General features: G+C 46.4%; 1 protein-coding gene across 3 annotated transcripts in view; it reads right to left on the reverse strand.

Annotated features, from left to right (window-relative positions):
• The window catches only part of NCAPD2 (non-SMC condensin I complex subunit D2), a 30,906-nt gene that overhangs the window by 7,055 nt on the left and 11,742 nt on the right, over positions 1–12,109 (reverse strand). For all 3 annotated transcript variants that reach the window (XM_021092430.1, XM_021092431.1, XM_021092429.1), the window contains exons 5-17: positions 11,847–12,028; positions 11,139–11,281; positions 8,943–9,070; positions 8,747–8,870; positions 8,425–8,572; positions 6,777–6,974; positions 6,292–6,426; positions 6,106–6,193; positions 5,829–6,009; positions 3,548–3,672; positions 2,960–3,190; positions 2,134–2,308; positions 702–786 (exon numbers count right to left, since the gene is read on the reverse strand). In XM_021092430.1, coding sequence (XP_020948089.1) covers positions 702–786; positions 2,134–2,308; positions 2,960–3,190; positions 3,548–3,672; positions 5,829–6,009; positions 6,106–6,193; positions 6,292–6,426; positions 6,777–6,974; positions 8,425–8,572; positions 8,747–8,870; positions 8,943–9,070; positions 11,139–11,281; positions 11,847–12,028 — 1,943 coding nt within the window. The remainder of the gene's footprint in view (positions 1–701; positions 787–2,133; positions 2,309–2,959; positions 3,191–3,547; positions 3,673–5,828; positions 6,010–6,105; positions 6,194–6,291; positions 6,427–6,776; positions 6,975–8,424; positions 8,573–8,746; positions 8,871–8,942; positions 9,071–11,138; positions 11,282–11,846; positions 12,029–12,109) is intronic.

Raw genomic sequence — 12,109 nt, forward strand, 5'->3', positions numbered from 1 at the left:
CAGTGGTGGTGCTCCTCCCAGTGGACGCTGCTTGTCCGAAGCACCTCCACCTTTTATCTCACAGTCCAAATGCCTCAAAGCAGATCTGCCTCACTAAAATGCTGGGATCCCTGGCTGACAAGGTTCAAGCCCAAGACTCTTGAAAGACATCTGGGACCTTCATGATTTACTTCCAACCCACATCTCCAGCTTTACTATCTCTTGCAGATAACAGTTTGAGCCAAAACACAATGGTCTTCATTCTACAACACAGGCAATGCTTTCTTGGCTTTCTGTCTGAAATGTTTTCCCTCCTGGAGTTTCCGTCATGGCTCAGTGGTTAATGAACCCGACTAGCATCCATGAAGACACAGGTTTGATCCCTGGCCTCGCTCACTAGGTTAAGGATCCGGCATTGCCACGAGCTATGGTGTAGGTTGCAGACACAGCTCGGATCCAGCATTGCTGTGGCTGTGGCGCAGGGTGGCAGCTGCAGCTCCAATTCAACCACTAGCATGGGAACCCCCCTACGCCGTGGGTGCGGCCCTAAAAAGTGAAAACAAAAACAAACTATCTGCTGCATTGTTCTATATGTTTTGTGTTTTTTGGCTGCCAACTAGACTTGAAAGCAAATAATCTTTGGGGAGGCTGAGTAAATTGCTGAACCAAAGTAATCACTCACCAATACCTGCTGAATAAAAAGTGGAAGTGAGAGGACTTACGATTTCCTCAAGACACTGAATGGTCCCAACTGAGGCATCCACTAGCAGCAAAGAGAGATTGTGAATCAAAGTCTGGGCCTTGGCTCTGTGGGAACAGCAGAGATCAGGGGTCATTAAAAGACTTGAGAAGTTGAAACTGGTAAATGGATTATTAGTGAATTCCAGCACAGCATCAAATAATAATAACTGCTTTAGACGCAAAGATAAAGAGAACAACCAGTGGTTACCAATGGGGAGGGGAAAAGGAGGAGGAGCACTACAGGGATGGGGGATTAAGAGGTACAAACCATTACGTATAAAATAAGGAGCTCAGCAGAAATGAATCTGACTAGCATCCATGAGGATGCAGGTTTGATCCCTGGCCTCGTTCAGTGGGTTAAGGATCCTGCATTGCTGTGGCTGTGGAATAGGCCAGCAGCTATAGCTCCAATTTGACCCCTAGCCTGGGAACCATCATATGCCATGGGTGCAGCCCTAAAAAGACAAAAGATAAAAAATAAAATAAAATAGGAGTTCCCGTCGTGGCGCAGTGGTTAACGAATCCGACTAGGAACCATGAGGTTGTGAGTTCGATCCCTGGCCTTGCTCAGTGGGTTAAGGATCTGGCGTTGCCGTGAGCTGTGGTGTAGGCCGCAGATGCGGCTCGGATCCCACGCTGCTGTGACTCTGGTGTAGGCCGGTGGCTACAGCTCTGATTCGACCCCTAGCCTGGGAACCTCCATATGCTGCGGGAGCAGCCCAAGAAATCGCAAAAAGACCAAAATAAATAAATAAATAAATAAATAAATAAAATAAAATAAAATAAAATAAGCTACAAGGGTATATTGTACAACACAGGGTGTATTTTGTAATTATAAATAGAATATAACCTTTAAAAAAATGTGAATCACTATACACCTATAACTTAGATAATATTGCGCTTCAATAAAACATTAAAAAAAAACAAACGAATAATGCAAACATTTAGAATGGATAGACAACAAGGCCCTACTGTATTATACAGGGAACTATATCCAATCTCATGGGATAAATCATAATGACAAGATATATATATATATATATATATATATGCATAACCAAGCCACTTTGCTGTACAACAAAAATTAGCACAACACTGTAAATCAACTATACTTTATTAAAAAAAAAAAAGTTAAAAATCGAAATTTGTGGGGACACAGTTCAATTAACAGCTCTGATTCTACCATTAATAAAAATATTTTTTGACTTGGGGGAAAAAAACAAATAGATAACTGCTCATGATGGGTTTCACTGGAAGTTCAGCCCCATCCCAAGCCCCACTACAGACCTACTGCCTCCAGATTTAGAATTCCCCTAGAAGGGTGCCCACTTCCCCACCTTCCTTTAGGAGACCAGACACATTCTGAGGAGTTGACTTCAGAAAAGTTAGTGAAGGCAAATGGGGCCCATCTACCTGGCAGAGTCACCCTTAGGTTTGAGGTAAAGCTGACGGTAGGCGTTTAGCACAGCTTCCCGGACACCAGGCTCCTTTGACCAGATGAGAGGCAGCATGCGACGCACCCCGAACAGGGCCTGGGGTACCCCAAATTGGAACACCATCACAAAGAATTCAATCACCTCCTGCACCACTGAGAGGACAGACACAAATGTCACCTATCTGCTTGGCAAAACTCTCAACACTCATAGAACCTTCCTTAATGTAAATCAACATCGTGTGGAAGCCTTCATTTTCCCTGAGGATGCTGACTCCCCTAAATGACCTACCGTGAAATACTAAATGCGCTAAAATAGATGTCCTCCACAGGGCTACACAAAGCATGGGGAAGTAAAGTATCTGGGCAGGTCTAAGGAGCAAATACAGAAAGAAAGACGAATACCACAGGACGAGGGGTTGCCAAGGGCAAGGGGGGAAGAGAGTGGGATGAACAGGGAGTTTGGGGTTGGTAGATGCAAACTATTACACTTAGAATGGATAAGCAACGAGGCCCTAATGTATAGCACAGGGAACTATATCCAATCTCCTGGGAAAGAACATGATGGAAGATGAGAAAAAGAATGTGTGTGTGTGTGTGTATACATATATATATGTATGCATGTATGAATGATTGGGGCATTTTGCTATATAGCAAAAATTGGTACCACACTATAAAGTAACTATAATAAAAATAAAGCAAAACAAAACAAAAAACCCAAAGGAGCAGACAGACTGTCAATAAAATATGGGCAAGAATGGTTTTTCCAACTTCAAGCCCCATCCTTACAGAGGGGGCGCTGCCCACCTGTGGTTGTGTGTTCATACATCATCTTGCTGATGATGCCAATGGCCTCTGTGATCTTCTGAGAGAAGCTGTAGGCGTCCTGCAAGTACTGCACCAGCATTTCCTGCTTCACCAGCTCATCATCTTCCCTGTGTTTCTCAGGCGCTGACTGGTCTTCACAGCCAGTTTCTCCTGAGCCCAAGTTCCCCACAGCCCCCTGGGGAGTCTTCTCCTGGGTGGGAGCTTCTGGGCCTAGGAGTCAGAGAATTACAAGATGGTTTTTGTACAGGGGCATATGGACAAACCAACAGCTCTAAACATCCCTGGATATTCATTTCTACAAGAGGAAAGCATGAATTTAGAATTAAGTATCTTGGTTCACATCTCAAAAAAGATTCGAGTCCTCTGTGGTCTGGAAATACCCTTTGATACCCCATGACTATCGATCTTGGGCTGGGGCTGCTTCCATTCCAAGGCAGAAGCACTGCTAACTCCCCTTTGGCCTCTTTCAGCATCAGGTTGTCAGCGAGGCCAGCATCTGACATAAACAGTCCATAAACACTAGTTGAAATGTCTTGCTTATTGACTGAAGAAGGAAAAGGAATTTACCTTTGAAGATAGTTCCTAAGAGAGTCAGGAACCTGGTCTCCTCTGAATCCTCTGGGTCCATATGACAGAAGGGCTGAGACTCCTGGAAGTGGCCTATGGCTTCTCGAGCTAGAATGATGGCCTGCCTGACAGAACATCATCTGTCACCAATTTGGCACCATAAGAGTGTCTGCAACCCTGTGTCAGGGAGCCTATTTCATGATTCTATCAAGAACTGAGACCTATGGGTAGAGAATTCTGTCATTTGTGTAAAAAGGGGGAAAAAATGAAAACATGTTTGACTGTCTGACTGAACATTATTTCTAGAAAGAGGCTCTGTAACAACCAGCATTGCCTTCCCAAGAGAAGGGAAGTGAATGGCCGGAAAGCAGGTTTGGAAGGGATTTTTCAAGGCATGTCCCTGTAATTTTAAATTTTTTACAATGTGAATATATTGTCTAATTTCAAAAAAGCAGGTTTCTGTTAAAACAAACAAACAAACAAAACACTGCTATTAAACCATTAAAAAAAAAGTTAAAAAACTTTAAAAATGTTTTGTTCTGGAGTTCCCATTGTGGCTTAGTGGTGACAAACCTGACTAGGATCCATGAGGTTGTGTGTTTGATCCCTGGCCCTGCTCAGTGGGTTAAGGATCAGGCTAGGATTAGACTCCTAGTCTGGGAACTTTCATATGTCTTGAATGCGGGCCTAAAAGACAAAGACAAAGGAAAAAAAAAAAAAAAAAGATTTGTTCTAACACATGTTTAAGTTTGTAATTGGAAGCCAAAGCCTGCACTATTATTAAGAACTTCACCCAGCTTCAACCGCTGAAGATTGCTGGAGGAAGAGACATCTCTAACATGGCAAGAAGCGTTTTTTTTCTTTTTTTTGGCCTCATTCACAGCATACTGAAGTTCCTGAGCTAGGGATCAAACCCATGCCACAGCAACAACCCAAGCTGCTGCAGTGACAGTGCTGGATCCTTAACCTGCAGTACCAAGTGGGAACTCCATGAAGAAGCCTTTTTCTGAAGGATCATTAGGATGCCTGGAGGCCCCTGGCCACCTTCTCTTTAGCCTTTTCTGAATAGCCTAATTAGGTAAGAAGTAAACAAGTAACTTTGGCTGAGGTTTAATACCTGTTAATGGCTATAAGGCTTTGGTTGCTGTGATGAAGTTCTAGACAAAAAAATCTTATCTCTAAGATCAGGATTCATATTAGATTGATTAAAGATTAAGGCAGGAGTTCCCGTCGTGGCGCAGTGGTTAACGAATCCGACTAGGAACCATGAGGTTGCGGGTTCGGTCCCTGCCCTTGCTCAGTGGGTTAAGGATCCGGCGTTGCCGTGAGCTGTGGTGTAGGTTGCAGGTGAGGCTCGGATCCCGCGTTGCTGTGGCTCTGGCGTAGGCCGGTGGCTACAGCTCCGATTCAACCCCTATCCTGGGAACCTCCATATGCCGCGGGAGCGGCCCAAGAAATGGCAAAAAAGACAAAAAAAAAAAAAAAAAAAAAAAAGAATTAGAAAGCCGTTACAGATCTTACGATCTAATCATGTCCCTGGCTTGCGGAAGTTTCTCGGCCAGGGATCAAACCACTGCAGTGACCTGAGCCTCAGCAGTGACAATGTCAGATCCTTAACCTGCAGAGCCACCAGGGAGCTCCCCCTAATAAACTATTTTAAAATAAATAATGACACTGAGGCCCAGAAAGTTTAAGCAACTTACTTTACAGAATCAGAATTATACTTATAGGTCTTCTTCTTCAAATGAAACAGAACTTTGGTCATATTTAATTACAATACTATGTACATTTAGTTGTTTTAGTAGTTTCTTTAAACATTTGTAAAAGTAGAAAGCACACTTAATCGCAGACTTTGCCTTTAGCATAAACCTGGTGTTCAGACCATTACTGCCATGAAAATACCTACCAGCATACCCTAAGTGCAGTTCATTTGAAAAAACACTGTTTCTCAAAGGTTAACTCTAAACCTTGGAGTTCCTGTCACGGCTCAGTGGTTAACGAATCCGACTAGGAACCATGAGGTTGCGGGTTCGATCCCTGGCCTTGCTCAGTGGGTTAAGGATCCGGCGTTGCCGTGAGCTGTGGTGTAGGTTGCAGATGTGGCTCGGATCCCGCCTTGCTGTGGCTGTGGTGTAGGTCGGTGGCTACAGCTCTGATTAGACCCCTAGCCTGGGAACCTCCATATGCCACGGGAGCGGCCCTAGAAAAGGCAAAAAGACTAAATAAATAAATAAAAATAAACCTAACAGGTCATTCGAGAATATCCTAGGCTTTCACATACCTGTAACTAGCTTTGGCTAGCAACTGACGGATGCGACTTTCCACCTCTTTGGCGGTCTCTGTCTCGGCAATTTCCTCAGGCATCCCCTCTCCTTCCTGGGGGAGCTTCAGCAGCTGCTGCAGGGTAGCCTTCAACTCTGGCAGCATGGCTTCCCACTCGTCCTCTGGGTCCAGCACTGTGGCTGAATGAGAAAGTCTCACTTAGACTCTTGCACTCAGTTTCCGGCTGGAGGGAGAAGGATGTCTGAGGTGAGCATGCCCATGCAGCGATCACTCACAAGCAGCTGCAGCTCGCCTCTGGGCCCTCATCTCTTGTAATTTCTGGGTTTCTTTCTGCAGTGGTCCAGCAAGGTCAGTATCGCTAAGCTATCAGGGTAAAATGAACATCAGGGTCATGAAGTCATGGAATTTCACCTCTTTTTCCATTTAATTTATCCTTTTTGGGGTGGAACAAGCCCTCTTACCTTGCAGGAAAAGGGATTATTGGCGAGAAAACTGGCCAGCAGCTGGATGGCATTTTTACATACCAGCACCGACTTGTCTGCCAGACGCCCCACTGCTAAGGCCACCACTGCCTGGAAACGTGTCAGGGGTAGAGCCTACGCGGGGTAAGAAGAGAGGATGAGATCCCACCTTACACCTTCCGTTCTGCTCAAGACGCTCATGAAGTACACTCTACATGAGATACCCACTCATTCTAAAGAAATTTTTCTATGGGATGTGAATAGTTCAGGAGTACTCTTTCGCAGTGGTTAAGATGCAGTGTAGTCCTTAAATGGAGCCCTGCATCCTTGTCCTTGATAGAGGAAGACCTTACTAGTCGTAGTAAAATCCTGAATTCTAGACTCTTCTTTGACACAGCTACTTCCTTTTGACCCTGGATTCCTCCCTTCTTCAGTCTGTACACAGTGGGATACTGTGTATCTTTATCATGTTGAAGGCTGCTCACCTTCTGCTGGACGATCCGGGTGAAAAGTTGCAAAACACGGCTCCGCACAAAGGAGTTGACGTCGTGGCCATGGGCTTGCAAGGTGTCCAAGAACTGGTCTCGGGTGTCTCGGGCCGCTGCCTCCAGCTGATCCCCATTCAGAACCTGCAGCACCATCTCTGCCATGGCTGCCAGCACGGCATTGCGCATCATGTAATTCTGAGGGAAATTAGGTTGGTATAAGCCTCTGCACCCCAATACTAACTGTCCTTTCCCTAAACTCTAGTGTTTATTCAGGCACAAAGGAGGGGTAAGGCCTTTAGGCAAGGTTAATTAAGCTTGCTTTTCTCAGCTCTGACTTTTTCTGTCAACTGCCCAACAGGTATTTTCCCCAAGAGCACTGGAAAAAGATGAATTCCAGGGACTTCCCATTGTGGCTCATCGGGTTCTTAACCGATGGGTTCAATCTCTGGCCTCAGTTGGTGGGTTAAGGATCCAGCGTTGCCGCCAGCTGCAGTGTAGGTCAGTGATGCGGCTCAGATCTAGTGTTGCTGTGGCTATGGCATAGGCCAGTGGCTACAGCTCTGATTTGACCCCTAGCCTGGGAACCTCCATATGCTATGGGTGTGGCCCTAAAAAAAAAAAAGAATCCTAGAAGGTCTTGTCTGCTCAGAGGAGAATGCAGGGACAAAATAAGCAAGGGCCAAGAGAAATTTTTTCTCACAAGGCTCATCCAGGTAACCATGGTGGCAGGTGAATATGAAATCACATTTCTCCACCAACACACTTTTGAAAAGCAGTAATTTCTACCTTCCATCTGAGGCTGAAACCCTTTGATCCTTATTAATAAACACTGCCTTTCCCTCACACTCCCTGTTCCACACCTTACTGACAGAGAAGCACAAATCAGCCCTAGTGCCAACCACTTCCATCACAGAATCTGATGGAGGATAGGGTCTGGGAGTTTGGCCAGGCCAAAAGCCAGAGAATGGGGTCTTGCATTAAAGGTTAAAGTATATTAGGAGTTCCCAATGTGGTGCAATGGGATGGGTGGCATCTCTGGAGCACTGCGATGTAGGTTAGATCCCTGGCTAGGCACAGTGAGTTAGGGATTCGGGGTTGCTGCAGCTCGGATCTGATCCCTGGCCCAGAACTCCACACGCTCCAGGGTGGCCAAAAAAAGAGGGGGAAAAAAAAAACCAAACAACAGGTAAAGTACATTAGATGAAAGGGTGGACTGTCTTTGTCTCTGACTTTCACCAAGGAGCACCGGCCATCAAGGGCCAGGTTAACACTAAGGGATCAGAGAACTGAGAGGGAAAACCTGGGTGGGTCTGAGAACCAGGTGACAGGAAGAGGCTGCATCCTGAGGACTGCATGGGATTCAGAATCACAGCTGAGTCACTCTCATTAGACTTAAGCTGAGGAACCATCATCTATCCCACCAGACCTGGATGAAACCAGCATGACACTGAACTAGGATTAATACATGGCTCTTTATTCAACTTAATAAACTTCAACTCTTTCTCTATAGGAAGGAATTGCCACAGCAAAAAGCCTAGACAACCTGACTTCATGTGAAAGCTACCCTCTTGTTAAGAAACAACCTTTCAACAATGGACACAGAACCCTTAGAAAACCCTGAGATCCCCAGGGGACCACCACCTACTTCTCCATCCAGATGATCTAGCAGAATGCATATGCTGGACATCAAGATGGCTGGGACACGCTCCGCTAGTTCTGTCAGGAAGGTGGCAAAGCCCTTTGCCCCTGAAGGGTCCCGACTCAGCTCCTGGGGACACTTCTGTCCAATCTCCCTACACAGGGGAAAAAAACCACAGCAGTATAACTTAACTACTCAGTTCCTAGGAGGGGAAGGTAAAGTTGGTATCTAATATCTGAAGGAATCTAGTGTTACACAGAGAGTCTCTTTCTCTTCATCTCCTCCCTGAGGAAAATGAAAATTAGAAACTTAGAGAAGGACGCATCACCTTACAATCTCTCCTACTATGCTCTTCATTCCATAATCAGTTGCCCACAGGCTCACAGCGGCCACCAGTACAGATGCCAGGTGTTCAAAGTGCTGCAGCATCTGGATGATCTTCACAGTGGCACCTGTGGAAGTACTAAATGTGAGAAACCACAGGGAAAAGGAAAAGGGCGGGGCGAAGCAGAGGGCCAACTCACTCAGCATATGGTTATAACGTGTCAAGGCTACACCGAGCAGGCATGTTATGGCTTCCCGGGTGGGGCGGTTCTTTTGGTGACTAATGGTGGGATTCTCCAGGAGGCGGTAGCAGCAGCCGGTGACCAAACTGAGAAAGGAAGGGTTGAGATGATAAAATCAGCTGTCTGGACACAATTATACTGGGGCTTTACTTATTCCCTCTATCTCTGCTGCCCCAGTTCAGCCTTCTATTTTTTTTTTTTTAATTCTATCGCCTTCCAAGTTGCTTTATTTGGTTGACTCCTAGATAGGTACTTCTTCCTTCCAGATGACAACTTTTTTTTTTTGTCTTTCTAGGGCCACACCCACGGCATATGGAGGTTCCCAGGCTAGGGGTCTAATCAGAGCTGTAGCCGCTGGCCTACATCACAGTCATAGCAGCTCGGGATCTGAGCTGCGTCTGTGACCCACACCACAGCTGACGGCAACACTGGATCCTTAACCCACTGAGCAAGGCCAGGGATCGAATCTGCACCCTCATGGTTCCAGGTCAGATTCGTTTCCGCTGCGCCATAACAGGAACTCCTTTTTTTTTTTTCTTTTTTTGCCAGATGACAACTTTCAACCAGTTATGATGCCTATACAGAACCTTTTTTATGTATGACAAAAGATAGAGCAAAATCACTGAGGACTTGTCATTGGTAAATGGCCAACTCAGTCCTCATCTTTTTTTTTTTCCCTTCCATTTCTGGCCGCCCTGCGGCATATGGAGTTCCTGGATCAGGGGTCGGATCCAAGCAGAAGCTGCGACCTACACCGCAGCTGTGGCAATGCCGGATCTTAACCCAGTGTGCCGGGCCAGGGATTGAACCTGTGTCCCAGTATTCCAGAGATGCTGTCCACCCCATTGCGCCACAGTGGGACCTCCTCAGTCCTCATCTTTTTTTTTTTTTTTTTTTCTTTTTGCCATTTCTTGGGCCACTCCCGTGGCATACGGAGGTTCTCAGGCTAGGGGTCTAATCAGAGCTGTAGCTGCCAGCCTACACCAGAGCCACAGCAACGTGGGATCCGAGATGCATCTGCGACTCACGGCAACGCCGGATCATTAACCCACTGAGCAAGGGCAGGGATCGAACCCTCAACCTCATGGTTCTTAGTCGGATTTGTTAACCACTGCGCCACGACAGGAACTTCCATCCTCAGTCCTCATCTTAATTGACCTTTCAGCTGCATCAGACATAGCTAGTCACGCCTTTCTCCCTGAAACATGCTCCATTTGGCTTCCAGGAGGCCAGACTCCCTTCTCTCTTCAGCTGGTTCCTTTTTTTTTTTTTTGTCACACTTGTGGTATATGGAAGTTCTAGGGCCAGGGATCAAACCCACACCACAGCGGTGACAACACAGCATTCTTAACCACTAGGCCACCAAGGAACTCCCCATCTCACCCTCTTGATGCTGAGTGCCCCAAGGTACAGTCTTTGGATTTCTGCTCTCTCTCAGCTATGCTTACTGAGTTAGGGATCTCATTAAATCTCATGGCTACAAATACCACTTATACAAGTACATTATATTCCCAAATGTGTACCTCTAGCTCAGACTTTTCTGAGGTACTGCACTCCTGTACTCCTCCAGCTCTGCATATTCCCCAGAATCGGACATTACTTAGATGTCTAACAGGCACCACCAACTTTCTACCTCCAAAGTGGGACTTCCATGGATCCCCTGTACATGCTCCCACAGCCTTCCCTGTACTTCAGTTACTGGCAGCTCCACCCATTCTTCCAAGTGCTGGGGCCAAAATCCTGGGTGAGTCATCCTCGACTGCACCCTCCTTCAAACCTCACATGTCAGTTCATCCTGCAGACTCTCCTTAGAGAAGAAGCACAGACTGCTTCCACCTTCCCCATCTCCACTACCCTCTTGCGTCTAAGCTGCTGTCATCTTTTGCCCAAGTTATTGCAACAGCCTCTTAAGTAGTCTCCCGCTTTCCTCCTCTCCCTCCAGAGTCTGTTTCAACACAACAGCCAGGCTGACCTTGCTAAGGGTAAGTGAGACCACCTCACTGCCCTGCTTGGAACCCCAAGTGGCCCTATCTCACTCCAAGAAAATGCCAAAATCACTGTGATGGCCTAAGAGGAGTTCAGTTTGCTCCCCCTTGTCCCTGACCTCACAGCCTTTCACCATCACCCTGTCTCAGCCACCAGCGAACTATGCACCTGATAAACTCCTCCTCAATGATTGAGTGGTTCCACAGATGACGGATGTCCAACTGGAGCAGCTGTGTTAAAAGCTGAAGAATTGGTTGCCTCTCTTCTTCCCAGTCAAAGCCATGGGCTGACTTGGCCCGGGCTTTCCTACCCTAAAAAAGGACATGTTTAGGAAAAATTAAGGAAGCAAAGAGGATTACAATCTGCAAGTCTGAGTGCCAAACTATCCAGTGTCCAGACAAGGTAGAAAGTAAGACAGAAGTATCATAACTTCCAAAACATAAAAGAGTTGCTTGTCAGCAAAGGATATATAGTGATACTTTTTTTTTGGTCTTTTTAGGACCACACCTGTGGCATATGGAAGTTCCCAGGCTAGGGGTCGAATCAGAGCTGCAGCTGCCGGCCTCTACCACAGCCACAGCAACACCAGATTCAAGCCGTGTCTGCAACCTACACCATAGCTCACGGTGACGCCGGATCCTTAACCCACTGAGCAGGGCCAGAGATTGAACCCACATCCTCATGGATACTAGTTGGGTTTGTTATTGCTGAGCCACAAGAGGAACTCTCACAGTGATACTTTTGAGTACTTCCTCTTAAATCTTAAACAAGGACAGAAAGGTAAAGGATCCTCAGACTCACTGAATTCCCTTCTTTTGCACCAATTCTCCTGTCTCCCCAGACCCCATATTAAGAGAGCCAGGAATATCAAATCACCTTCCCGCTAAGGTCCAGGTCCATGAGACTTGTCTGGCTGGTCATGGTCTCAAAAGACTCGAGGAGGCGTATCAGAGCATAGCAGTTCATCTTGAGGGCATTCAGGTGGGCACTTCTATCTGACACACTCAAAGCTGCATCATCCAAGATGGTGGGAAGTTCCTGGGAGTGGCGGGATACCACTGCGAGAAGCAAGACCTGGAGTCAGTTTCATTCTCTTTCCTCATACTCCTCAACTTCAAAACACCCAGCACTAGCAGCCA

Source organism: Sus scrofa, chromosome 5 (assembly GCF_000003025.6).
Source record: "Sus scrofa isolate TJ Tabasco breed Duroc chromosome 5, Sscrofa11.1, whole genome shotgun sequence".
NCBI classification, from domain to species: domain Eukaryota; kingdom Metazoa; phylum Chordata; class Mammalia; order Artiodactyla; family Suidae; genus Sus; species Sus scrofa.